Below are 27,621 nucleotides of genomic sequence, written 5' to 3' on the forward strand. Positions count from 1 at the left end.
CAACAAACGCTTCAGTTCTTTGGGCGTGACATACGCGTCTCAAGGGTTTTTAAAAGTTTGAATCAACCAATGAGATGCGAAAGAAAAAATCTAAAGGCGGGATTTGGGGTGTCCGGCGCGTCTCTGATTGGAGGATGTTCTTGTCCGTGCGAGAGTCTACCGGGTTTTACAAACAACATTACACGGGGGACGTAACATTTACGTTGGATTAAGGTTAGTGGCAAACTTGTTTTAATATCAACTTCTTAGCTTTATAAAATACATATAGAAAATCGTGAATTCCCAATAAGATGATACGTTAACTGATCGTAAAGATAAACGACCTTCAAATCCAACGTATGAAAAGAAAGAGAGGACATACAGTAACGTTAAGGCTGACTAGGAGTATCTGATAACGACATCTAACTAAACGTTTTTTTTCTTCATATTTTAAGACAATCAAATTAACACTCCAACTCTCATCAAAGTGAAGAAATGAAAACACGATCGTCTTCACCGCCCCTCCATGTTCATGTCCCAGACTCAACATCTGTGCATGTTCACCTAAAGAAGAGTCCACAGAAGTGGCCAGCGGCACCACCTTTGCAGGTCAGTCCTCATCTCTACATCCACTGCCAATTGAGTTGTTCATTCTGATGCAGTGAAATCACTCATCTCACTTCCAACAGAGTAAAGAGGGCCATCTGCGATCCACTGCCAGTGTAAAGGCTCGAGCTCCCTGGGTTCCTCCTGGAAAGACCTTCAGACGAAAAGACTACAAAAGGAAGGTTAGCATAGTCTTTTCTTAATAAGTATTCAACACACCAACTGAGCAGGACATACACTGACGAAGGCAAATAGCCAAACGTTTGTATTGTACTTTTATTTCTTTTGAGTACAGACCTAATGTTTTTTTTAAAGAAGTCATATGACATGGCTTACACAAATATTATCATCAGCAGGTCTAGGTGAGCATTCGCTTTTAATTACAATGCATCTTTTGTTTCGACACTTTAATTTTTGCAATTTTACGTGTCCAATACATGCATGGGCAACTTATAACACACCAAAGACAGAAAAACACGTATTCGCGCCATATGACCCCTTTAACGTATTCACCAAAATGTACCAGCACATAAAATAAAACAACTATTTGTTTAAATGGACTGGAATTACTAGATTTTAATAACCAACTTTCTCATCAGGGGACAACAGGTTGCTTAGAGGTCGCACCCGGACCGTCCACTGACCCTTGCTCAGCTCCCATGCGGCTCACTGACCTGTCAAGTGAAGAGAACAATGCTAGAGGTGCGACCGGCATCATTTCAGAATACGAGAGAAAAATTGAAAGACTTATGTCTGAAGTTGACGATATAAAAAATGAGGTATGAATACAAATAAATTGTAAAGAATAGTATGATTTGTAGATAGATTTTCAGATATGCCGGCCTTTCAGACGTTGTGAGTTCAAATATTAAAATCATACATCTATAATATTTAATATAATACTCCGCAGGTAAAGTTGCGGCAAACAGAAGACCAACTAATGCACAAATCACAGCAGTCAAGTGCCCGTTTTCACTTTATTGACAAGCCGGAAGAAAAACTAGAGACAGCCAATAAGGAATTGAGAATGTCTAGGCGTGACAATTCAGATCCCCATATCACTGTAGATGAAAGGCATGGAGGACCTGGGCCAACTAGGTATACTTTTCCAAGGTTTATTCCGCACATTTTCTTTTATATAGGAGCAGTCCTAAATGAAGAATGTATTTTTTCTTTTGACAGATCAGAACCAGGAGCTTCACCTCATGATATAGAAACTCTGCTTAGGAAACTAGTGGAAGCTGAGATAGATGGGCAGGCTGCGGCCAAACAAGTCGCAGTTCTAAGGGAAACCGTAGAAAAACTCAGAAAGGTGAGATGGTTTGGTGGCTTTGGTGGTTTGGTGTCTTTCTACAGAGCTCCAATCAGTTATTGCTTTGATGTTTAAGAGGACCCTAGACTTATGAGAATAAACTTAAACTAACGGAACAGCATTGTAACCGGTTTGTAAACATTATATATCTTATTGCATGCATGTTCCGTGTGATGCAGGACAGGAAGCAGTCGAAGACACATTCTGATCATCTGGGTCGTCATCACGATCTACTAGAGCAGAAACTGAAAGCCTTTGAGGAGACAAATCGCAATCTCCGGCGACTTCTGAGGGAGCAGCATGGACGAGAGGTACGGATAACGTCCTGTACAGATGAATTTTTGTTGTTGCAAAACCAAGTTTAATTCTGTCTTTTCTCTGCACTGCAGACAGATGCGCTGAGAATGTCAGATGAGAGGGAGATGCTGATGAGAAAACTAGCAGATTCAGAATCTGATAAAAGGGTAATCTAAATCATACAGAAATTAATAGAAACGTCTTTCAGAAAATTATTGGTAATGTTTCGATGATTTGACCTTGTTAACCATTCGATTCTCATTTTCTCTTTAAGAAGCTTGAGGCTAAACTCAATACTAAGGAGCGGGAGTCCAATCTACTAGCTGAGAATTTGGAAACCGAAAGGGTAATGCTCATTTACACTCTGTGATTATATAATTTCTTTTTTATTCCTTTGAATTAATAGGGTGTATTTTAATGCAAATTTATTTTTTCTTTGTCCCAGGACCATTTGAGGACCACAGGAGGGCTCTCAAAGGTTCTTGAATCCACCCGTAGACGTCTGCAGAGCCAGCTGCATAAGAAAGAGGCAGAAAATAACCGTTTGGTGGCTCAGATTCAAGTGAGTGGAAATTCACAGTATTTATACAGTACAATACAACAATACTTTACTTATTCTTCTGTACTGAACACAGAGGTTGGAGTGGACGCTCCAGCAACAGCAGGAGGAGGTTCAGGGCCTGCTGGAGCAGATGAAAGAGCTGAAACAACACTGCGAAGGAGACAGGGACATCAACAAACAGATTTTGGAAGACCAGAGGAAACGGGCTGAACATAGTGTTAATACAGCAGCACAGCTCTCGGCACAACTTCTGGAGAAGGTACGACATTTATGTGGAACAACAAAAACTATGTTATAAGACCTTGTTCTGCTGTCCTTTGTTCTTTTTTAGATTGTATTTACTAACTTTAACTTTTTTTATTTACTTATTTATTATGGATTTTTAAAGTCATACATCTATATTATTATTATGAATGACTCAATCTGAATTGGTCATTTGTTATGCAGTTTGCTAGTATGATTCATGCATTATGGACTATGACTGTATGTTTGTGTGTGATATATTCAGGAGACTCAGTTGGCAGAGGCGCTCTCCCACGCTGAGCAGCTTCGACAGCGTTACGCCAAGCAGAACAGAGGGAAAAGCCAACTTGAGCTAGAGATCACCACCTTAAACAAGTGAGTGCCATATCTCCATGTGTTCTATTTTTAATGCCAAGAAACATAGGAAAATAAAGCCTACGTTTGCGACCATTGAGGATTTAAAGGGATACTTCAATCAAAAAGGAAAATTATGTCATTATTTAATCACTCTCGAGTTGTTCCAAATCTGTATAAATTACTTTGTTCTGATAAACAGAGAGAAATATATTTGGAAAAATGCTTGTAACCAAACAGTGCTTGGCCACCATTGACTACCATAGTAGTGCCCCAGAAGTGTTTGCTTTCCTGCATTCTTCAAAAGATTTTATTTATGTACATCAGTATGAAGCAATTTATACAGATTTGGAACAACTTTATAAAGTAAAGAACAAGTAAATGAAGACAGACTTTTCATTTCGGATGAACTGTTCCTTTAAGCTTTCGATTTCTTTTCCCTTTGCAGTCGTATCACTGAGTTAACCGAACAGCTGCGCAGTTGTGAAGAGAAAGCGTGCGCAGAGAGAGAAGGCCTGCTCAGCCGTCTACACTCCCTTACCGCAGAGAGCACGTCTGTTAAACTGGAGAACCAGAGACTCAAGGTAAGATATCTTTTTTGGTCAGAGTTGCATGTGTGATGCGCAAACAATTACAATCCTAGGTTCAGCAACAACAACAAACAAAAACAATCCAGGAGTCAATAGAAATGAAATAATCTATTCCCCTCGTAATTTTTGTTTTATTTCACATCTCTTATCTGTTAGACCACTCTGTCAGCCACAGAAGAAAGGCTGTCTTTGTCTCATTCAGAGGCCCAGCAGCTGAAGATCTCACTGAAGGACTTTGAAAATCTAGTAGAGAGTTACAAGAGCCAGGTGCTTTCAACATACAACCGTCACAACTCATAAAATCCACCCACGTTCATGTACGCTAACTCTTCCAATCCCTCACAGCTGCAAAAGACACGTTTGGAATCTGAGGAGTACTCGCTGAGACTGGAGCTGGCGGAGAAGGAGGTGAGGAGCGATCGTGCGGAAGTGGAAAGAGAGGTGGACCAGGGCCGCAAGCAGCTCCAGGCCCGGCTGAAGGAGCTGGAGGGGCTGAATGAAGCTTTGAAGCGCTCGGAGGAAGAGCTCAGGGAGACCAGAGAGAACATGAACATTCAGCACAGAAGAAACGCAGAGCTGGCCAGTGCTCTGTCTGACATCAAGATCAAGGTAGTGTCTTCTGAGTGTATATATATACTGTGTATACAGTATATGCAGTGTTTGTATCGCAGATATTGAGATCTAATTGTTAATGTATTTTTATTTGTAGATTGAGCAGAAGGGTTGTAAATCAGAGATGCTCCAGGAGAAAAACTTAATTCTATTCGAAGAAAATAACAAGCTCAAATCGTCAGTGGACAACATGGAAAGGTTATTCTGCACATGCTTATAAAAATCAATGTTGGAATTTTGTCTTAGTTGTATCTCCGGTTAAATACACCAAAAATCTTTTAATATATATAGTAAGTTATAATTTTCTCTTGATGGCACACAGAAAGATGGAAGAGATGAGCATTCAAAACAGAGATCTGCTTCAGGTGATCGCCAAGAGGGAGGAGAACCTTCACAACACACAGCTGCATCTGCAGGAGAAGACCCGTGAATGTGACTCCCTCTACAGACAGCTGGAGCAGGCCAGAGAGGAGGTGCAGAAACAGGTGCCATTAAAATGCATTGTATCTGTTAGGCTGATTTTATTACACGGCTTGTTGGAATGCTTGATTCTGATTGGCCAATCGCGACATTTGCAGGTTTGTTATTCCTAGATAACAACCTCTCAAAACTAATAACACATGCGGCAAATAATTTTGACAGGTTTTTTTAATAACATATGACATTATATTTACCAATGATTAAAGCAAATTGCCATTTCATCGTTTCTTACCTTAAAACCGAAAGTAAATGGCTTTTCCTCGTGGAAGGTTTGCATTCGGTAAAAATTAACTAATTATAAATTATTAAATATTTAAAATTCACATTTTATGTCAAGTATTTTCTCATGTGGCAAGTAGCCTTGTAATAAGCGGGATAATGCACAAGCAGCTGCCAGTTTTCGTGAAATAAGCCCCTTTGTGTGATATAAGATCAGGGCTTAATTCTGCGATAACACCCGGCTGACTGTATTATCCCTTACATATGGCTCATCACATTGTACTAAAATTAGGATGCTTTGTCTTTATAGGTGGACCGGAACCTAGACCGTATGATGTCCAAAGAACGGTCAGCTCAGTCCAAAAAACTGGACTTGGAAACCCAATTGAGTTCGGCTAAAAATGAGCTGGGTCAGCTACGCTGCAGCAAGGATGATGTAAGTGTTCTTTATTTAGACGACGACCTTTTATACTTTGCACAACACTATGAAGTAACAGCTGAAATCCTGAAAATCATTAAAAGATTACACTGCATAACAGAAGCCGGGTGTTCATTAGAGATTTGTGCACAACTTATATAATATTTTCTAAATGTCAAATCGAAATGCCACCATTTCGCTATATATTGTTCTGCATCTGAAATGAAAATGTTTCTTCTTGCTACAAGTCATTGTGTCCAACGTCTTTGTTTTATGGCAGGTTGCAAACTATAGAGGTGCATAACCCAACTACTGTGATGAAGTGTGAAAAGAATCGTCATATTTCCCGATATTGTTTATATTAAAGGTCCAATGTGTAATTTTTGGGAGGATCTACTGACAGAAATGCATACATAACTGGTGGTGTATGAAGACCTTACATAATAAACTGTTTGTAATGTTTTATTACCTGAGAAAGAAATAGCTCAATCTAAATACAATGCCCCTTGCATGGAATTCACCATGTTGTTTCTACAGTAGCTCCAAACAAACAAACTGCTCTACAGGCCATGTTGTGTAAATATGTTATCTCCTCCAGGAATGAAGTAAAAACGTGAAATTCGAAAGGGAGGGGTTGAGTGATTAGAAAAAACTTGATGTGAATTCCTTACATCCTATCTTTCCAAATGTTCTGCCTAAACATACCATCTTACAAGAATGATTATGATTTTTGTATGTCACATGACCTTAAATTAGATAAAAACCATTGCAGTTTTGCTAAATATTCCTTTAACAAACTGCCTTGAAAAACTTGTGATTATATCAATACGTATATTCAATTTGAAGTGTAATGGAAACGCAGCTAGAGACATCTAATATTTCGGTAGCATACCAGAGTTTAGGTTGCACTTAATCCAGAATGTTCTTTTAATGCCAAGTAATAACTTTTTGTTTTTTAGATGGAGAAGCGATTTCAGTGCAAACTTCAAGACATGAAGAACCAGTTAGAGCAGGTGAACAGTACCAATCGCAGCCTGCAGAACTATGTTCACTACCTCAAGGCCTCATACACCAATGTTTTTGGAGATTCTGCACTAACAAGTTCAATGAACATTTAAATGGACCGCTTTGTTCCATGAAGTTAATCACTGAACTATTTAATTCAACACTATTAATGTCTGAAAGACCTTGTAATAAAATATGAAAAACATCTCCAATTTACAGTTTCCTTTATTTAAACAACCACAACATAAAAAAAGTTTCAACATGAACTTGGACGACACAACTGTTATCTATAACTAATCGCTGTCACTGTCTGCCTCACTGTCTGCTTCTTTGACATCCGCACTGAACTTATATTCTTGGTCACAGCCCATGTAGGCGTCGCTCATGAAGTACAGCGTGTAGTTATGCACACCCACCACAGGTGCCACGAAGTCCAGTTTCACCTGTGGGAAGAAAAACAACCACATTGTCAGAGCCATTTAACCAACAATCACATTTTTTTCTAATTTTATGAGAGATGTGATCAAAACAAACCTTGGCCTTCTGTTGAAGAGTGAGTCTCTTAATCGAGATGAGGCTGTTTGATTTGGGGTCTCCAATAACTACCCACCAGCCTTCTTCACGTTTCTGTACAAACAAAAATGATGCATGTTTACATCACCCCGAGACTAACTTGAGCTCAACCACACAATAAAACCTTGATAAATAAAATATCAAGTTTCTGTAGACTGATACCAACCTGAGGGAACAGAGGAGCTATGACAGGTCCTGTAACTTCCTCTTCTCTCTCCAACTGCACTTGAACAACCACAGGACTTCCACTGTGAACACAATAAAACAGATAAATATCTCTAGTAAAGTGTTGACTTTGGTGACCCAACATCAGGTTCATCTTGAACTGATAGCATTCATACCTCTTGATATCTTCTTTGTCAGCCACTTCGTACGAGAGCTCAATGTTGGGATAACGGTTACAGAACCGTGCCACGTCAGCCATTTGTACTTCTGAAACCATTTGTAGCAGAGCAGTACGTTCATCGTCCTCCATCTCCATGATGTCAAAGATGCTCTCCACGCCCTAATCATTACAAAGTTAAGACAAGACGGCCAAAGACAAGAAAATACACGTTCAAATGATCCCCTAACTACCCAAACCCAATGCAGTCCAGCAGTTCTCACCTTGTCTGTACAGCGTTTGATGTTATCAGCAGTGAAGTGGGGCAGCTGCTTGAGGTAAGAGTCTTTGGACCACATGGCTTGTGTGACCATCTGAGCCAGCTCCATGGCAGCCAGTGCAGGACTCAACCAGCCATTACTTGAGAGCACGTCCACACATGCCTGGATCAGCCGCACAGCCTAGATACACAAACGCAGAAAGATTTGAATCGTGTCATTTTCAAGTGATATCAGGCTGTTGAGCTGTACTAAACAGGTTCTTGATTACCTTGCTGAGGATATCTTCAGTGTCCGACTGGAGCTCTGCGCTCAGCTGCATACGGGACAGATGAGCCTGAAGCAGTAGGTTGGTCTTCACATGAGGATCATTAAACTTGGGGCTGTTCAGCTTATGAGGAACCTTCTGTGCCAACTGCAAATGTCAAAACGAGTTAATATAGAGCGCTGATGTTTTATTATAAAACTGTCAATAAAACAAAATACTACTAACCTGTCGGAGCAGGTTGTCTTCGTGGTGCCTGATGGGAATGTTTTTATACTCTGCAGCATTGGAGATGATCTCAATGAGGCCTCGAATCTTCGTCTTGGCATTCAGGGACATACTGAAGAGCTCTGATAAAAGAACACAAACAAATCAGATTTCATTCTTACAGAGAGCTTCTGCTGTTTCAAAGAGGGTGATATACTGAAAGCTGTACCCTCGCTTTAAACATATCATTCTTTATATTTTTTAATGATATTAAAGAAGGGCTTCACCAATGGTGGTGTAGTTTATGTAGTAATATGCTGCGATCATGCCCAGATTCAGAGGAGCAACATCCATCTCATCTTCAATGCTGATGCACTTGGACTGTTCCAGATCCTGTAAGGTGTTTTCCACCAGCTCAGACAGATGATCAGACAAGTGACGGTGGGACATACCTGCGATATAAAAACAAAGACGGAATATGAAGGGTTTCCTCAGCAGTGAAGATTTGATTGCAGTTGTGAAGGTTCTGTGGTTCCTCACCCTGCAGATTGTAGTAGTTGGGGTTCTGGTTCATTCGGCGGTACAGAAACGTCCATGTCAGGTAGTCCACGGCATCCTGTTTGTTCTCAACAGTCTTTGTGACGATCTCCGCATTGAAATGGTCATGGAGGCAGTGGTCCAAGTGAGACTCCACAGGCAGAGGCTCGTAAAGGAACTTTTTAAAGAAGTCCTAAACGAGTGAGAGAACGATATACAGAATGATGTACACGTTGTAATCCTGGTGATCCCTGACAGGTACATTTGTTAAGGTCAGGTTTTTTTACCTTTTTGGACCCCTGGCACATGATGACACATCGACCCTCATCATCCTGCAAAGGGCGATTGGCCTTCCCTACCATCTGCAGAACATCATAGATTGGGTAGTCCACGTACCTATTCAGAGAAATAGATATTACGGACACAACTGGAGATAAATATTGGTAATGTCAACTGTGTGGTTGTGATTGTGAAGATACTTACGCATGGATTTTTCCATTGTAGTACTGCGTGTCCATAACGATCACCAGGTGGGCGGAAATATTAGTGCCCCAGCAGAGAGAGCGAGATGCCACCATCACCTGAATGGCACCTAGAATAAGACAGGGTGGCATAAGGTTTCAAGTCTGACAATTTTTTGGCATTGGGTTCATTATAGTGCGGGGCGATATATCATGCGATTCTTGTGCTCTCAGTTTCTCAATGAATTACGGTTAAATGCCACCACATCCAAAGCCAGAGGGCGCTCTTGAGTGGAAACTCAGAATATGGGGAACAGAATGAGAACGATTAGTTCCAGGAAATGCCAATGGTCATATTTTATCGCTGTTCTTCAAACCTTTTCAGGCATTTTCATGATAATAAAGTATATTTATAGAGATGATGTTTGGTGAGTGTTGCTTTTTCAAATGCATGTTTCAATAGTTAATCTCATAGAGATTTTAGATCAAGCAGTACTTCCTACTGATCAAAGAGCTGTAGTTTACGGTAGAGCTGTGCATAAAACACAGAATCGATTTAGACTTGTATCGATTAGCATGAATAACGATATATATCGCCTAGCCCTACTTTATTATAATATAAAAGCGATTTGAGTTTTCTCCTACCAGACATAAATAGATGCTCCACAATCCTGCGCTCTGTTGGTGAAAGGCCCTCGTGCAAGTACCCCACCCCGTTAGAGAGGGTCTCCTTCAGTGTAGGATCAGAGAGATTCTCCATGAATGGAGCCAGATCCTTCTCAGTAGAGTGCAGGAACCTGCAGGTAAAACAACAGGGTTTGTAATGATGTCTTCCATCACAACTAAAAAACACAGCAGGTTATAGCACTTCAAGTACCTCTGTGGAACCACATCTGCAGCGCAGAAAGTCAGGATGTCGATAGCGGTGAGACGAGTCTGACGTCTTGATGGCACAAACACCAGCACTGGTTTGGATGGGGAATGTTTCATGATGGCATGATACATGGGTTTAGCCATGGACAACAGACGAGTCTGCGTGTGACTCACATTAAAGCCCTGAGGGTAAAACAAGTGATGGTAAATATGTTAACACAACATCACTGTTATAGTCAAGGTAAATCCAGTTGACATCATTAGCGTCAAGATGGTGTTTTGAAATCACATCTGTTTAAGAGCTTCAGACCTGGATGTGAAGCTCCAAAGGAACCGGTCTGACGTTGGGGTGGAAGTTGAAGGTCGCTGTGGTGCTGCAGCCGAGCCAGTGGGCCACATCCTTAGCGTTGGACAGAGAAGAGCTGAGGGCCACAATACGGATGGGCCGCTCAATCTGAGATGAGATGTACCTCATTCGGGAGCAAATCACCTCCAACACAGGCTAGACGCAAAACACAGAAAAATCAGAATTACAGCATTCAACTAAAAACCTATTAGAAATTTAAATAAATATGTGAAAGAAAGTCTTGAAAATCTAATAAACTTAAAACAAGGAGTACATGAAATTAAGTGTATTTTATAATGTTGAAATTCTAAACAATCTTACTCCATTGTCTCCTCCAATGAGATGAACCTCATCCACAACGAAGAGGCTAACATTCTGCACATTCTTCCTCTGTTTCCATCGGCGAGACAGGATGTCCCACTTGTCTGGGGTGCTGATGATGATGTCACCTTTGCCAAGCAGCTTTAGGTCAGTGCTGGTCTCTCCAGTGAGCAAGACAACCTTCTTATTTAAAGTCTCCTGGAACTTCTGGTGCCAGTCAATAAAGACCTGTACAAAAAAGATTCCAATTCCATTAGCTTGTCACTCTATAGAAACTGTTTAACATGAGTTTATATCTAATAAAGGCAGCAGTTTTATCAAAGTACCTGTTCAGCCAGAGCCTCCATTGGTGTTATGTAGACACAGCGGCCCTCAGGGTTGTGTAGAAGCATCCTAAGAATGGCAAACTCCGCACATATGGTCTTACCGCTGCCCGTGGGGGCCCCAACAAAGACGTTATCATCGCTGTTGTACACTGCATTGAAGACTAAGAGATGATAGAGAAGAAAGTCAGTTTTTCCTGAAATTTTTTCTGATCTTCAGTATATGGATGTTGTCTGTTAAATGGTTTGTACAGGTACCTTGGGTCTGGATTGGGTTGAAAAATGGAAAGTTTTGGTAAAGGTTCTCAAAGGCTGCATTTCTCAGAGCAGACACTGGCAAAGGCTGCAGATCGAGCAGCTCGGTGGGTGGTGGGTATTTTTCTGGCAAAATCAGGTGACGGAACGAGACCGGCAGCTGTGTCTCGCACGCTTAACAGAGAGAAAATAATAGTTCGGAATTTACTCACGCTTACCTTTCAAGGGAGATACATCCAAACAATAAATTAAATAGTACTGGTAAAATCACTTACACAGCCAGCGGTCTGAAGCAATGCGAATGAAATACTGTGGGGGCAGCGGCTCAAACACGGGAACGAAGAAAGTAACCAGATGTTCATCCTGAGCATACTTGGCCTTCAGGAGGAAGTACTCATGATGCAGCACCACCTCACTGTCCACATCCTCCACCAAAATCCAGAAGGCCTCAGACGACCCGTGTATCTAAAGAAACAAAGGCAGCATACCAAAATGACTTTAGAAAGACAAACTTCAGAAAAACTGCAAACTAATCTGCTGTTTTTGAAAAAAGCAAAAGACACGATGTTTGAACAGAGGACTGACCTTGTCATCCCACTGGAAATCTGGTGTGATGGTGAGTTCCACTTTTAGAGTGGAGCGTGTGATGGGTTGCAGGTGGACTGCCAGGTCCAGCTTCGGGAACTGATGGACATACTTATGAATGGTCTTCCCCATTTTTGGCATGCGAATCAACTCACCTGCATAAGATAGGGGGTTATATATTACTGATGCAAAATCACATCATGACACTTACAACATCAAAAATTAAAACAAAAAAATTGAATCAGAAACACTACTGACCAATTTCATTGTGGTTTAGATCATAGAGGCGCTCAAAGGGGAAGTTCTTCTTTTCAATTTTTTTGATGACCTCCTCTGGGAGCTTGCGGAACTGACGCAAAGGAGACATGGACTGCCACCTTGAAAAAAAAGAGATAAAAATCATGAATATTTGTGTAAGAGCAAGACATTTTGGGTTGAAAAAATCTGCATCATCATCACCACTCACATTCTTTTGTCGATCATCTTGCAAAGGTTCAGAGTCTTATCAGTAAGTTGAGCCCAGCCTCTGCTCAGGACAATCTCAAAGATAGCCCTCATTAGCCTGCCAGCACTCTGTACAACCAAACAGAACACATCAATTTAGCCGATCTGGGTTTCTCTCTGGATTAATTCTCAATTTAAAATTTACACAAGGACAAACAGAGCCTATAATGTACCTGTGTCACGTAGACCATGTCAGCCATAAGAGCAAAGCCCTCCAACTTGAGCTGAGATATATACGCCTGCAGCAGCACGTTAATCTAAGAAACAAAGACTAAAGTTATTGAGAAATCTAGGAAGTAAAGAAAAACTGCACTGCATTGCGGCATACAGTACTCAGTTGTGTTGTTATTGTAGCAGAAGTAGCATAAGAGTATTGTGTTAAATTACTATTCTACATATAGCCAAATGTTTTAAGTACAAGCATATACCTTTGCGCTGGGTTCCTCAATGCTTTCCTTTACTGGAATGGGGACTCTCTCAAGCAGTTTCTGTAGCTCAAGTTTTTCCTCCTGCCAAAGAGTAACAACCATGTTGGTTAGTGCCATCATTACAAGTCTTACGAGACCCTTATGGTAAACATTAGTTAACACATTTCAGTTGGTTTACCTCTCTGACAGTGATATTTCTAAACTCTGATGAAAGAGAAAACACTCTGAAGAGCTCAATTTCACTCAGAGTGGGCTTCAGCAGCTGGTTGTAGGTCATTATGGAATCATGGGTGATGTAGAAATGGCTGGCGATGCGGCCCAGGTCTGTCACCTGTGACATAACATATCAGACGACATTTAAACCAGATCTGTGACTGCAACTTTCCAAATAAGTCCAAAACATTTTGCTTGTTTATCAAGCATATGGACTACTGTGAGTTGTTAAGAAAGGCGGGTTGATACCAAAGGAGCAAACTAAGTACCTGAAAGCTGCCGGATCTTTTGTCGTATTTTGATAAGTTGTTCTTCTCCAGGACAGTGGCAGCCGTGTGCACAAGGTCCATCCTGCGGCGCTCCAGCAGCGGGTCAGAGCTGCGGTCATCATGGGAGACGCCATACAAGGTGGGGTTCCGCAGCATCCGCACGTACAGGTACGTGTATCCCAGCCAGTTCACGGCATCCTGAAATAGTTACAAAACAGGTCAAAAACTGATCCTGAACGTGATGAAAAAATAAATCAACTTCTGGTAAAGTTTCTTGCTTATGATTGTAATGTAAGCACATTCACTGACTAGAGAACTTTTCCAAAAACAAACCTTGACAGTTTGTACGTTGCCCAACACGATCTCAGCATTGAGCATGTCGGGCAGTTTGGACACCATCTGACTCTCGATGGGCAGCTGCTGATTGAGCAGAGACAAGTAATACTGCAGCTCTCCGTGAGATGTAATGAGAATACCCTCTCCTTTAGAATCGTACTGCGGTCTGCCAGCACGACCCAGCATCTGCAGCAAAGTAACCAAATGTTCAAACACTCTTCTAACTGGTTAAAGCAGCATGTTTGGAAATACAATGACTGTGTTCTTAACTGACCTGGAGAACATCCAGCGCTCCAAGCTCTGTCCATCTTCCTTTCTCTGGGCTGTAGACCTGTGTGCCTTTGATTATGACAGTGTGGGCTGGTAAGTTCACACCCCAGGCCAGCGTGGCTGTGGACACCAATACCTACAATAGACAGAAATACAGTTTAACCTTAAGCAAATCTCAAATAGCTGATGGAATGTTCCTGAATGTTAAGAGCTAACCTGAATGTGACGGTCAGCAAACAGATCCTCTACCAGTGTTCTGTCCACTCGGCTCATTCCGGCATGATGTATAGCAAAACCATAAGGCAAGAGATCCTTTAACTCCAGATTCTTGCACTGCTCAGCTTCAGTTCTCAGGACCTCAGTGGATGCCGAACCCTCTCTGAGGAACAACCCCAGAGTGTCCTTTTCTAAACACATGTCCCTGATTGCACGTGCCGTCTTCCCGGTCTCCTTTCTGGAGTGCACAAACACCAGAACCTGGAAACCAAGTTAAAATAATTAGGAGAGAGAAGCCTTTAGGATCTGTAGTAAACACACAATATGGTATAATGGAAGAAAAAAAATCATTGTTCTCAGCCTCACCTGGTTCTTTCCAGCATGCTCCATAATTTTCTCATAGACGATCTCATTCATAATCTGGAAACGCTTAATGGCCTTCTTCTCTGTGATTCCTACATAAGTTTGTTCCAGAGGCACAGGGCGGAAACTACACAAAGGAAAACATGCAACATACACAAATTAATACACAGAAACATTTTTAGTCTTCAAACACGATTTGGATTTTCTCCATTTTTCACCTGTTGTCGAAAAAGAAGAGTCCCTTGGACGGGTCCACACGCAGACAGGTGGCCACATCCTCATAGTTGGGTAATGTGGCACTAAGACCGACAAGCCTCACATCCTCCTGTGTCAACTCCACATTCCTGATGGTTCGAGCGATCAAGGACTCCAACACAGGGCCACGGTCATCATGTAGCAAGTGGATCTCATCCTTATTGAGAACACATAGAATCCTTACCCAACTTGGAAAAACTTGGCTTGACCAACAGGATTATAAATCAAAACAATTTAAGAGAGAATCACAGCCAACTAGATTACTTACAATAATGATGAGGCGCACAAGTTGTGTGTATGTACGCTCCCCTCCTTTCCGGGTGATGATGTCCCATTTCTCCGGGGTGCACACAATAATCTGGGTAGCATTAATTTCCTCCTTGCAAAGTTGGTGGTCTCCAGTCAGCTCGGACACAATGATGCCGTAGCTGGCCAAACGCTGCAACGGATGTTTAAGGGACATTTAACAATCTGTTTATCACATCAATTTGCTCAATAATTAAGAAGCATGTGTGCAAACCACTAGGTCATGGCTCTGACTAAAAACATGTCTTTGATGAACACTGGCTACATTGACCAGAGACTTTTTTTCTCCATTTTGGCACTCCTACCTTTCCAAAGCTGCCCACCATTTCCTGTACCAAGGAACGCATGGGAGCAATGTAGATGATTTTAAAATCATCTACATTGATGGTCCCATCCATGTTGATGTGCTTGCCAATCTCTCGAAGCATTGCCATAAGTGCAACGTTGGTTTTGCCAGCACCCTAGAGATCACAGAGAGACAATTTCATTAATGCCAGATACCATCGATTTAAGTATACAGAATGCAGTTGTTTCAAAGGATGAATTATTTGTATATCCAGATGTGTAATTTTTTTAAAGTAGACAAACCGTTGGAGCGCAAACCAGTAGATTCTCATCTGTCTCCATTGTGGCTTTGAAGAGTTTACCCTGTATACGATTCAGGGTTTTGAATCCCTCAAATCCAGCTTGGGCGTATTTGGGTAGTTTCTCAATACCCATCAATGTCTGTGAGAGAAACCACATAAGTCAATGTTGTACATATCTGAGCTCATCAATTGGCAATTCATAATAATTGTTTTAATACACAGATCCCAGAACGACTACTGATTGGTCAATTTAGCTATTCTGCGGTTGATTGTCTTTAATATGATGAATTGATTGTATATGTCTTTTAAATGTGCCAGCCATGCTTTTACGTTGTAATTCTCACATCAGATACAGCAAAAACATACCTCATCATCACTGAAGGGCTTTGGCTTAAGAGCAGGTACATGCACTTCCTCGTAGCCTTTTCTCTGTTTGCGGAAGGACCCGTCAGGCAGCTGGCAGCGCTTGTTGGCCATAAAGTGGCTGCCTTGAGAGAAGGCCAGATCTTCCAGGTCTAACGTTTGCCTACTAGTCACAGACTACAGACAAACAATAAAGAAATAAACAACTCACAGACTGTAACACGAATATCACCTGTTACCACTATTTAATGTCAAATAGACACAAAATGTGTATTTATAAAAACTAGCTTAAAGTTATGTTTACCGCCCCACGATCAATGTCCATCGACTCCAGATCGTCCACACGTGATTTTCTCACTCTTTCCCGTCTGGATCGCTCCTCCTGCACAGACAAAACCATAAGTCACAAACAAAACTAAGCACTCTGGGTGTCACACTATATGTTATACTTTTTGAAACATTTTTGATCACACAAATTATTTCATCAGGAGCAAAAGTCAATCTGTAATAAAGCAAAAACAGGTGCAGTTCTGACCCTAATGATGTCCTCCTTTTCAGTCTCCTGTAGCTGGTAAAGAACTTTGGAAAGATCTTGATCAGACTCCATTTTATTCATGATCTTCTCCTTCTCTGCTTCACTCTGCGCACTGGCCAGCATGGTGCAGTACATGACTGAATAGACAGACACGTGCAGAAAAACAAGTTAAAACTTAATAACTGAATGCCAGTGCTGTATTGTAAGAAAGAAAATCCTTTAATTTTACTTAATGCTATCTACATACTCATTCGTCTGTGCTGGCGGAGGACCTTGATGAAATCAAAGGTGTTGAAGCCCAAAAGCAGCACCAGCTGGTTCTCACACTCTCTGTCATCACTGGCAGTCTAAAAAAGAAAAAATTAGCCACACACTAAAAACAAACAAACAGAGATGTACATTTGACCACAGTCTCCACAGGCATACGCATTGCTTACCTTAAGGATCTCCAAGACTTCATCTGCTTTCTTCTGAGAAACTATGGCATCATTATAGAAGCGGCTGAGCTGTCGCTGAAGCCAGAAGGCGTCAATGTCTCGTGGGTGAAGATCCTTCTTTTTCGCCATCATAACGTCTCCTGTGTTAACCAGCTATTGAGAAAGAGGGTGTTAACATCTGGCTGTGCGCTTCTGCAAAAACGCATGTGGATTGATGACTTACATTAGCGGTCAGAGTACTGCTCTCATCTGCCTCTTCCCCCTCACTGTCATCGGAGCCTTCATCCCGAACCTCACCATACTGATCTTCATCCCCCTCCTGCAGACGTACAAATGCACGTTACATAGCGAATGTCAACACTAGAGCCAAAGAACACAATATAAGGCAGCTATAGGAACTCACCTCTTCATCTGACTCAAACTGTACATTGACTCCATATGTTTCATCGATGTTGTCATCTGCCAAAACAAAAGAGAAGCAGTGTATTTAACTTTGAGGAAATTAAGAAAATATATTGTTGGATCAACCCATTTAAACTCAGAAGGACAAACAACAGACATAATGCAAGGATGCTGCTGTTACCCATATTCTGCAGCTCCTTGTCTCCACCATAGTCTGAGATTTTCTTGCCCAAGTTGACCAAGACATGGTAGCGCGTGTCATCTGCAGGTCCCAGCAGTTGTTCCACCTCCTTCCTCCTCTCTTTATCTCTCATCTTGTCATTCTTCAGGACAGCCAGCACTTCATCTGCAGCTCCACAAAGGATATCCCTTGGCTTTTAAGGGATCAGAAAAACCGGGGCACTTTATTATAAAGTTCAACACAAATGATTTTACCATTTATATCTATGTCACAAATATTAATCTCCATATTGTCATTTTTGAAGGAAAAAGTCTTGATCACTAGTTTTTGTGGTTTCATTGTGCACCTCACTTTAAGAACAAAGATTGTGGTTGTGGATCTGTCTTTGAAATCCACCGTTTCTCAATATATACTCATTGTTTAACTCACCTGATCTCCAAGGGCTGCCTGAATGAAGCTGAGGAGGATTTCATACGTTTCTCTGGTCTCTTTAGTCTTGGGCTTGTACACAATTCCCACCATATCATCAATTCCTTCAGACAGCAGTGTAAAGCCTTTCATTTTATTGATGTCATGTCTGTCCTCGTCTCTCTTTCGCCTCCTGCATCACACAAGGGCAAAACGTGTTTAAAATATTCAACAAACCTTTGTTAAGCGTACCCTTACAGATAGGTGGGTTCAGACTCACTTTGCCTTTCTCTCCTCCTGCATCTGAGGTTTTGTCCTCTGGCTTCTGTCTCCCATCTTGGTTCCGTCCAATTTGCCGACCAGAGACAGTACCTCTCCAGTGGGCTCATCTCTGCGGGTGCGGTCGATCAGAGATCTGTCCGCTTGCAACACCAAGTTAGAGTTCTGCAGAGGGATCAAAAAGAAACTCAATTTCATGGGTCGAAATGTGCTGCCCATTTAGACGGCATGGGTCGCTGCCTTTAATGAAATAGTTCACCTTCAAAACTTTCTTTCTTCTGCACAAAATGATGTTATTTGAAAAACATTGTTAACAGAAAACAGCTGGTCCCCATTGACTTGCATTGGTTTTGTGTCCATATCATAGAAGTCAAACGGGGACCAATGGTTTTGGTTACCAACATTTTACAAAAATCTTTAGTATTTTTCAGAAGAATGAAAAATCACACGTTTAAAACGACAACAGGTTGAGTAAATAATGACAGAATTTTCGTTTTTTAAAGTTCACTTTTCCTTTAAGTGCACATTTTTGCCAGATAGTTTTCTATAGGAGGATCCCCCCAGTTTTTCGTGATTGTATAAAAGCTGCAAAATCATGAAGTTGATGAAATATTGTATAACTCACTAAGTATAGCTAAATAAAGTTTAATAGATAATAAATTGTAGTTCTCAATTCTCCTTATATATTCAGATTTTGCACAATCGTGAGAAGCCCGATCCGGTCAACGTGTTTATCAAAACAAACCACGAGTTTACGTAACTTACGAAATTTAGCAACGTAACACAATAAAAGTTGTTTTTAAAGATCATTCAGACATCTTGTAAGACTCTTACCGCTTTGTATTCATACTGCAGGCTACGAGCAGTAACATCCGCCATGACTTCTTATTACTGTAAATGCGCTCAAAGTGAAAATCTTCTTTATCAACCAGCACACTCGGTGCTAGCGGGAGACAGACGGCTAACAAATACACACAGTATTCATGAACATCCCAAAAACATGCAAAACAAAACGTAGAGTGTACCGGTACCCTGCACCGTATAATAATAATCCACTTTTAGAAGTTCAACTTCTTTTCTTTCTATTTAAAACAACACCGTACAAGCACGCACGACGTTTTGAAAACGCAGTTTTGTGTTATTTCCGCTTCCGTGTTCACTTGTCCAGCGTGTACTGAAGATGCTGCCCTCTGTTGGACAGGATGGCACACGTACTAAATTGCACTGAAAATGCTCCAGACTTCCCATTTTGCACTATGGGAAAATAAAAGATATTAAATAATAATGTAAAATAATAAGATATTTATCTGAGAAAGCTTGTATGTCTTGTAAAAACAGTCTACTGCGTAGATATCACATAAAACCCTCAAATCCCCTAAACTTTTAAAGAAAAAAATATGATTGAACAAAAATGTATGTGTTGTAATGTTATTTGACTGAAAAAAGCAAAAGTTTCATTATAGGAGATCGGTCATTTTTGAGCAGGAGGACTATGAGTGTGACCCCTAAAGGAGGAGCCCCAGAGGGAACTGCCTAAGAATTTTGATTACACTAAATACTGTAGCGCTTTATTTTTTGTAGCACCTCTGTAATAGTTACATGTCCAGTCTGAATATATTAAAATATTTATGTAATTTATGTAACTTTTAGTAATTCTTAACTTTATGAGGATGTTATTATTTGTATTGCCCTATTAAGTTAAATACTGCACTGAAAGCAATTCGAGTTCTAGATAAAAGTGTTTCCAGACAACGTATCGTATTTTGTAAAAGCTGTGGTTTATTCAGAGGTGGAAATATGCACACAGATGTCAGACCAAACTTTATTTTTTTATATGTCATGCATGCATATTTTGTTATAAATAAAACATTGAAGTATCAATTGTAGAAATCATTTTCATAGTCTTCAAAAAGTTAAAAAAAAAGTTGAAGACCAAAAATGAATCTATCCTTAACAACACTTTTCTTTCTTAAAAAACTACAATTGAGGCCCCCCAAAAATATTATATAAACATTCTCATATTAAATGTCTCACAGATTTTCCCCTTATATATTTGCTTATTACGCAACTCAAAACAAAAGCACAAAAAAATCACTTTTTTGTGTAATCACACGAAAAAAACAAGTTTGCTGTGCCAGCAGTCTGGGATTTGATTTATTATACAGTACATATGATGGAACTGGATAAAGGGACAATCCATAAAAACAAAACTTTTACCTTAAGGCCCAATTTTACACAAAAGTACAAGTATTTACATGAAGAGTATCATCAGGTTGATCGTCAATATCTAGGTCAAAGGCAGTATAACAAAGTAAAAGAGTGCCATTATAGCAGCACTTAAGAGACCAGAAATTGGCACAGTGACAAACCACGCAATAAAAATATTCCGGAACAAATGCCAGTCAACTGCCTTCCTGGAGCGAAGCCAACCAACAGACACCACTGATCCAACCTGTGCAGGCACACACAAGATAATACAAATATAAGCATATAAGCATTTTGGGAATCGAATTCAATTGAATCTACCAGAAGTGACCCACCTTGCAATGAGTGGTGCTTACTGGTAGTCCGATGTTGGAAGCAACAACTACAGTTATGGCAGAGGCGAGCTCAATGCTAAACCCACTGTGAGAGAAACATTATAATTAGAATAATTACCGTAAACATCATCACATTTAACACTGCGCTTCTCGAAGTGAAAAAGTACTGTGCAATTGTCAAAATGTCATAATACCAAAGCCAGTAAAAGACAAATATTCTATGTAAAAGAGAAAATTACTACTCTGCTGCTTGAGGGAATTTCCATGCGACAAGTGTTTGTTTTCATTGCACAGATATGAAAGCGGGAACCTGGTCATTAAGCCCCATGAGAACTACAGTGATGTATGATCCCACACATAAACACTGTTATCAGTTTCGATATGAAACATCTAAGCATTATCTGTTTGTTACCTTGAGGGAGTGATGGGTGTGAGATCTTTGCCCATGGTTTGTATGACCCTACGACCCCAAATCCAAAGACCTGTGCAGATACCCACTCCGCCATAAAGGAGCAACCAAACTGGTGTGGGAGCATTGGATGCTACAGAAGCATTTTCATAAATGAGCCAGAGAGCAACTAGAGGGCCAATTGCATTACTGTAAAAAAGCAATGATAGAGAATGTATGGTTATCACTGAATTCAATTTGATGGGATTTTAAGGTGTGCGGTACTTGCAAATTCAAATGAATATACCTGACGTCATTTCCACCATGAGCAAATGATCCAAAGCAGGCGGTTAAAATCTGCAGGAACTGGAAGAGCGTGGCCACCTCTGGTTTGTCTATCTCAAGCTCATCTATGTCCTCTTCCAGCGAGTCTGTTTTGGCCTCTGCATCTCCCACCTCCACTGCTGGTGCTCCATCACTCACACCAGCTTCTCCATCAGCGACAGCAGTACAGTAACTGTTATAACTGTCGTACCGTGTACGCCTTTTCTCTCCGTCCAGTCCAGTCCGGCTTCCTTCGCCCTCTTTTAGGGACCCATGTATTCCGTAGATGGCCATGGTGTAAGAAGTATAACTGTTGTTACGACGAATGGGCTTTTCTCCATTCTCTCCCATACATTCACCGACCTTTGCCAAGTGAAGCTTGTGCAGTAGATCCTTGTAGATCCCAGAATCCTTGTGTACAGTGTGAAACTGGTTTCCAGACAGGTCTGGCAAGGGCATTCCAGCATTGCCAAATAAAACTACAACGGAGGAGCAAAACATTTAAAGGACTGAGTGTATATGGCCAACTCAAAAGAAGTCTTAAAGATCCAATGCAGTATTATTTGGAACAAGAAAAAGAATTTAAAAAGGAATATTTCACTCCATCAAAACTATATTGCTAACAATTAAAAAACCTACACTTTTGGGGTGAACTGTCCCTTTAACTACGAATAATCAATTGTGTATCATATCAAGAGGCTGACCATGGTTGCAATCCAGGTCTTTGGTGTCAAACTCTTTGCTGTCCAGATCAGTTTCAGCCGAACCGCCGATGTCAAAGGCCACCTTGTTGCTCTCCGCAGGGGGGGTCTGTGGAACAGGAGAGTAGCTTCGGACTGGGGTGGGATGGTCGACTACACCATTAGAGGCTTGTTTCTTTTCAACCAATGCTGTTCCACTAGTGTCGGCCAAACTCTGAGCTGATAGAGCGGAAACCATTTCATTAAGAGAAGGGCCTTGGGGTTATTTTGCATATTTGTTACTTGCTATGCATCACACCCACTTTTAATTCGAACATTTTGTCATGGTTACTTAGATAAATTTATTATTCCTCATGGTTGATAACATAAAAAACAGTTAAAAATGGACAGAAAGAATATAAAACATACTTTTCATCTTCTTTTTCAACTGTGGACACACAATGAACCAGACCACCAAAGCAGTTAGCAGAGCACAACCCAGTGAGATAAGTAAAGTTACCCACCACGGTACACTGTCGAATCCCAACACTGTAGAAAATAAAAGCAAAAAACAATATTTAGTGCTATATCTTATGCTTAGGCTTCAGCTAGGGCTTCCGGTCCCATCGCTGTTACAACAAACATCTCTCATTTATCTAGATTTGCATTCGCATACCTTCTAATGCTGTACAAAAGAATCATGTTGTGGACTTTTTGAGAGAAAAAAGTTAAGTGGAGAGGCAGAAACCGGTGACGGACAAATGACAACAAGGAACAAAAAAATGAATAGCATTCAGCTCTTCTAAACAACGACAGAATGTTTTAAATCCAAAATTAAGTTTAGTTTTGGTAAACGTGTTGACAAAACACTGCTGTGAGATAAAAAAAGAGTCGCACCATTTGCTCTGACACACAGGGTGAAAATGGATGATTTTCTAGCAAAGGTCCTTTTTATCATTAAAACATATTAGCGAAAGTTCATTTTCAGTTCATTTGAAGGAGAACACCCAGCTTCTCTAACAGTATCATACAGGCTTATTATGTGCATGGCACAGCAGATAACCAGGATGTAGGTGGTCCTGCAGTCCACTGATTAGTATACACTACAAACTCTAGGACAACTGTTGGCGCGCAGCAGCTTTTTTATCTTTAGGACATCGTGATCCCCTGAACTTTACTGAGAAGTTCAGGTTGTTGAACTTGGGCCAGAATAGTATTTCATAATATCATTGAACCAGCAAAAATCTATACATACAGCTACATGTTTTTACATCGCAACCACACAACTAAATATCCAATTGCATGTACAAGCAGAATATTATACAGTCCAATCAACAATAACAAGCAGAATCCAAAATAGCAAACAGATATTGGTTTTAATGCAGAGATAATGAATGTTCAAATCAGCTAAAAGATCACCTAAGTATTGATCAAAGCCTCTATTTACTTCAATTGTATGGACACAAACCCACATTTCTCTTAATATCTGTTGCGTTCAACAGAAAGAAACATACAGGTTTTGAATGACATGAGTGGAAATGAATGATGACAGAATTCTTATTTTTGGGTGAACTACCCCTTTTAAGAAGTCAATAAACAACTCATTATGACAGAAATATATACTGTATACAGTAGTTGCATGCTTATACTGTGTGTGTTCTTGGCATCGGTACACATACAGTATCTGTATACTTTATAGGGACATCCTAGACATCCTTTTTATTTATAAAATTCATGTATTATACATATAACAAATGCATGTGTATAAAGTAAAGGAAGTGATGGAGAAGCGTTTAATCTTACTTGGTGCTCCAGTAAACATGATCGAGAACAAATTGATTCCCATAGTAACAGCATAGAATACTGGTAATGCTTTTAAACCATTGGGACCTGGATCCTCCTGGAACACATAGAAATATTGCTGTTCAGCACATGGCAACATGCATTATTTGCTTTCTTTATTGACAGTAAGAAGAGATTTTGAAGTAGCAGATAGAGATACTTTATATAACAGATGAGGTCATTTTACTCTTTACCTTACTCAAGATGAACTTGCGCACAAAGTAGAACAGAATGGCAGACATGCTGCCGGAAAGAAGAGGAGAGAGGAACCAAGAGGCAACTGAAAAAGATAAAAAACATTAATTTAACTCAAATATATATCATGCTGGAGTCAACAGTCTGTCTTACAAATGTGAATGAGAAATCCAGACAATTATATGATTATTATTATTAGTAATATTAATTATGTTTCCTGTGTGAATGGTCCACAATGTTCTGTTCCTTGAATAGATCAGGTTTAGGTCATGTGAATGATAACACCTCAAGATCCTTACTTAATCATGTTGGGATGGCTAAATTTCTTAATATTTCTGAGGTCACATATTCTAGCTCTACATGTGGGAAAAAAACATAATTTTTCCGTAAACCGCCTCATTGATCTGGCAAAAAATGTAATCTTACTAAGCATGATTACGTAAAATCTGGAAAACACTCAGTAATTTCCCATACCAATACGAAGCAACTCCAGCCATCTGACCCCCTGATGACCCCTAGCGACCATGGAAAATCCAATCGTGGCGCCTACGATGCAATGTGTTCCAGAGATGGGCAGTTTCAAGAAGGAAGCAGTGAGCTGCCAAACTGCAGATCCTGCAACAGGCAAAAAAGAAACTAAATTATAAGCTGAATAAATACTAAATAATAACATATACTAAAAAATTAATTTACAAACTGGACTAAAGCTCAAATTAATTCTACGTACATAGCAGCATAAAACAATAAACAAATAAATAATAAAATGAGACATGCACATACCAAAATTGCTTAAAACAGAAAACTGCCATTAAACCAGATTTTAATTAAATATTATTTCTACAGAAACTCATACTCACCAAACATAGCGCTGATGGATCCAGCCATCAGCACAGCCTCTGACCCGTTGTACATCTGAACATCGATGATGCCTGACCGGATGGTCTCACTGACCTTGGCCCCCAAAAGTATGGCACCCACCGTCTCAAAGATGGTGGCCAAGACGCATGCCTGACGCAGGGTCACCACCCCAGAGCCCACCGCTGTACCGAATGAGTTGGCTACATCATTGGCGCCCACAGAAAACGCCAGGATAAAAGCGATGATGAAGCCCACCACGAGAAGCCAGAGGAATTCAGACATGTCTGTCTGTGTGGCCACCGTTAACATGGTAACAGTTGATAGGGATGCTAGCGTGGTGGATTCCATCGCTGATACTTTAATGTAACTTTCACTTTAAGATTTGAAAAACAATCCAAGCAACGGGTATTAATGAGGTATTTATTTTTAAATAAATAAATAAATAAAAAGAAGTATTTCTCTTTTTAAATAAGGCAGATAACAACTACAAATCTACGCCCTGTTCTCTCTGTGGTCAAATTATTCTGAAAGTAACAACTGCTAGCTACATATACTAACATAAGTAAGGGCTCTACTTTGGCTCTGGGTGGCTACATAGATATTCATTGTGGACTTTGTCTTCTTAGTGGAGATGGATGGTACATTCTGGAAAACAAAGAGTCATGTTGATGTTTTAGCGTCAATCACTGCCTATAAAAAGCACAAAGGAGAAACAACACTTTTAAAATAAAACCACACTGCTCTTTATGTGCCATTTAGTTATGTTTGGGGAAGAAAGAACTTCAGGGCATGAACTAGTTTACACAAACAAATAGCTAAATAAAATATAAAATGGATAATGGTGACATGATTTTAAGAACAATTAATGCAACGTAATGCATTAGACAACACATATGCACATAAAACCTTATTAAATAATATTTCAAGACTGACATTTTTGCTAAAACTGCAATATTTCATGTTTGAAACCAATGACACAATATAATGATATTCTAAACATTTACTTTTTGCTATATTATGTAACAGTTTTAACCCCACACCTCACCTGGCTAAAACATAAATACATGAGATGGTAACTAAGTAATTTTTAAAACTGTATTATTTGGATTATTTATGTATTTCTTTATTAGACTAATATTATCAACCATAAAATTACATTTTCTCAGTTTTCTTAAGATGATTTGGGGGAAATAATAAATATTTTCAGAGTGCCAGCATGCTGTCATAACTAAACAAAGTGTTAAATTCAGTCCGTGAAAGAAGCTTAACAATGCTTCATTAAGCCTGTAATTTGATTGAAAGCCTAAAATAGCATACTTTTCATATTTCGATAGCGACTTTGTAACACACATTGCATAAGTGGCTAGACATCAAAGCACACTCAAGCTAAACATACTGTTGAATCTTAGTGTTTAGATGAATGAACTGCGTCAGAAACCGTTATGATGTTTTTTTTTAATGTTTAAAATGCAGCTAGGTCTGCTTTCCTCTTAATATTTTACCAATCCAAACTTTATATAATGTGTTCTGGCGACAACACAAACATTTCGTATCTTTTCAATAACATGTCAAATACAGCACAGACAAAACGAGCTGGCATAACACAATGTCAAGAGATGGTCGGTAAACGATCCAACAAGTTTAATTCATGCGTGATCAGAAATAACCAGAATTAAACCCATTTTCATTTACATTAGATAAATGTACAGAATACTCACCAAATGCGCTGTCTTGAATGAATTTATCGCTTGTATCACCGATAAACAGATTGATACACAAACTGACGTAGAAAATATTCTTTCGACCGAAAGAATTTTAGTTTAACCTCACGAGTCAACTTACTATAGCTCTAACCTGCCTGTTATATATTATAACTAGAGGAGGAGGGAGAGTGAACCACACCCCCACAGCGGATCACGGGACTGTGGAAAGTTAATTTTAATATTTAGCCAAGTTTGCACGAAATAACTGATTATTTTTCCTTCACTTCGTGCACTAAAATGTTCGTCTTAGAGTAACCATATTCTATTCAGGTACATTACTACAGTAATGAGCAATGAAAAATATTATATTATATTATATTAATTCTTTTCTTTTCTTTTCTTTTCTTTGTTTTACTTTACTTTATTTAATTTTCTTTTCTTTTATATTAAATATAATAATATATTTTCTTTTTTATTATTATATATTATATTTATATTATTCTACAAGAATATAGCTGCTAATCATTGGCAAGAACTGAGGGGGAAAAATGAAAATTAAATGTACTTTAAACTAAGGCACACATAAAAAATATTTAAATTAATTAATCAAAGTATCATATTTGTAGGTTAGATTAAGTGTTCTCTATAACATTAAGCTGCAGGGACAGGATGTTCACTTGTTACAAAAATACTCTAATTATTTGACACACATGGAA

The 27,621-nt window shown here is 39.7% G+C and overlaps 3 protein-coding genes across 4 annotated transcripts; 1 reads left to right on the forward strand and 2 right to left on the reverse strand.

The window, feature by feature from the left end:
* Nucleotides 1-207: 207 nt before the first annotated feature.
* Nucleotides 208-6,884, forward strand: odf2b (outer dense fiber of sperm tails 2b). Its single transcript, XM_056772988.1, has 18 exons — nt 208-588; nt 669-767; nt 1,185-1,364; nt 1,496-1,683; nt 1,768-1,897; nt 2,077-2,208; nt 2,287-2,361; nt 2,469-2,540; nt 2,640-2,756; nt 2,830-3,015; nt 3,265-3,374; nt 3,802-3,937; nt 4,100-4,210; nt 4,289-4,552; nt 4,653-4,753; nt 4,878-5,040; nt 5,565-5,690; nt 6,632-6,884. Exons 1-18 carry the CDS (start codon nt 475-477, stop codon nt 6,788-6,790), a joined length of 2,463 nt encoding a protein of 820 aa, XP_056628966.1. The 5' UTR covers nt 208-474; the 3' UTR covers nt 6,791-6,884.
* On the reverse strand, nt 6,885-19,507 carry snrnp200 (small nuclear ribonucleoprotein 200 (U5)). Its single transcript, XM_056772987.1, has 44 exons — nt 19,210-19,507; nt 18,377-18,540; nt 18,118-18,289; nt 17,689-17,881; nt 17,509-17,564; nt 17,329-17,424; nt 17,106-17,258; nt 16,916-17,015; nt 16,669-16,805; nt 16,438-16,515; nt 16,137-16,310; nt 15,772-15,909; nt 15,489-15,644; nt 15,146-15,316; nt 14,841-15,034; nt 14,626-14,749; nt 14,260-14,520; nt 14,048-14,179; nt 13,771-13,959; nt 13,438-13,635; nt 13,134-13,286; nt 12,956-13,036; nt 12,701-12,784; nt 12,490-12,596; nt 12,282-12,400; nt 12,024-12,178; nt 11,714-11,903; nt 11,442-11,612; nt 11,187-11,347; nt 10,861-11,088; nt 10,504-10,695; nt 10,198-10,376; nt 9,966-10,117; nt 9,343-9,451; nt 9,147-9,255; nt 8,863-9,052; nt 8,610-8,774; nt 8,344-8,465; nt 8,122-8,265; nt 7,857-8,033; nt 7,592-7,755; nt 7,417-7,498; nt 7,212-7,304; nt 6,885-7,120 (listed from the first exon to the last, which is right to left on the reverse strand). The coding sequence occupies exons 1-44, from the start codon at nt 19,252-19,254 to the stop codon at nt 6,971-6,973; spliced, it is 6,408 nt and encodes a 2,135-aa protein (XP_056628965.1). The 5' UTR covers nt 19,255-19,507; the 3' UTR covers nt 6,885-6,970.
* A 627-nt stretch (nt 19,508-20,134) lies between these two features.
* slc20a1a (solute carrier family 20 member 1a) lies at nt 20,135-27,055 on the reverse strand. Of its 2 annotated transcripts, none has more exons than XM_056729977.1 (11): nt 26,921-27,055; nt 25,202-25,847; nt 24,819-24,959; nt 24,344-24,429; nt 24,111-24,207; nt 22,737-22,856; nt 22,332-22,547; nt 21,611-22,106; nt 21,328-21,513; nt 20,916-21,000; nt 20,135-20,827 (listed from the first exon to the last, which is right to left on the reverse strand). In XM_056729977.1, exons 2-11 carry the CDS (start codon nt 25,548-25,550, stop codon nt 20,663-20,665), a joined length of 1,941 nt encoding a protein of 646 aa, XP_056585955.1. In that variant the 5' UTR covers nt 25,551-25,847; nt 26,921-27,055; the 3' UTR covers nt 20,135-20,662. The 2 variants fall into 2 exon arrangements, with proteins under 2 accessions (XP_056585955.1, XP_056585954.1); XM_056729976.1 differs by having other exon boundaries at nt 25,202-25,892; nt 26,921-27,046.
* Nucleotides 27,056-27,621: the final 566 nt, after the last annotated feature.

Source organism: Triplophysa dalaica, chromosome 18 (genome assembly GCF_015846415.1).
Source record: "Triplophysa dalaica isolate WHDGS20190420 chromosome 18, ASM1584641v1, whole genome shotgun sequence".
Lineage (NCBI taxonomy): Eukaryota > Metazoa > Chordata > Actinopteri > Cypriniformes > Nemacheilidae > Triplophysa > Triplophysa dalaica.

What these genes read in the sequence shown, in the direction of transcription:
- snrnp200 (XM_056772987.1), bottom strand. Translation starts at nt 19,254, where the DNA reads ATGGCGGATGTTACTGCTCGTAGCCTGCAGTATGAATACAAAGCG. An exon ending in AAGTCTTGGAGATCCTTAAG is followed by an intron (nt 17,016 to 17,105) that starts GTAAGCAATGCG and finishes TTTCTTTTTTAG; the next exon opens with ACTGCCAGTGATGACAGAGA. An exon ending in TCAAACGCTGTACAGACAAG is followed by an intron (nt 7,756 to 7,856) that starts GTGAGAACTGCT and finishes TGTAATGATTAG; the next exon opens with GGCGTGGAGAGCATCTTTGA.
- slc20a1a (XM_056729977.1), bottom strand. Translation starts at nt 25,550, where the DNA reads ATGGAATCCACCACGCTAGCATCCCTATCAACTGTTACCATGTTAACG. An exon ending in CATGGTGGAAATGACGTCAG is followed by an intron (nt 21,514 to 21,610) that starts GTATATTCATTT and finishes GCTTTTTTACAG; the next exon opens with TAATGCAATTGGCCCTCTAG. An exon ending in ACACCCATCACTCCCTCAAG is followed by an intron (nt 21,001 to 21,327) that starts GTAACAAACAGA and finishes TTTCTCTCACAG; the next exon opens with TGGGTTTAGCATTGAGCTCG.
- odf2b (XM_056772988.1), top strand. Translation starts at nt 475, where the DNA reads ATGAAAACACGATCGTCTTCACCGCCCCTCCATGTTCATGTCCCAGAC. An exon ending in CAGCGGCACCACCTTTGCAG is followed by an intron (nt 589 to 668) that starts GTCAGTCCTCAT and finishes CACTTCCAACAG; the next exon opens with AGTAAAGAGGGCCATCTGCG. An exon ending in TGTCTGACATCAAGATCAAG is followed by an intron (nt 4,553 to 4,652) that starts GTAGTGTCTTCT and finishes TTTTATTTGTAG; the next exon opens with ATTGAGCAGAAGGGTTGTAA.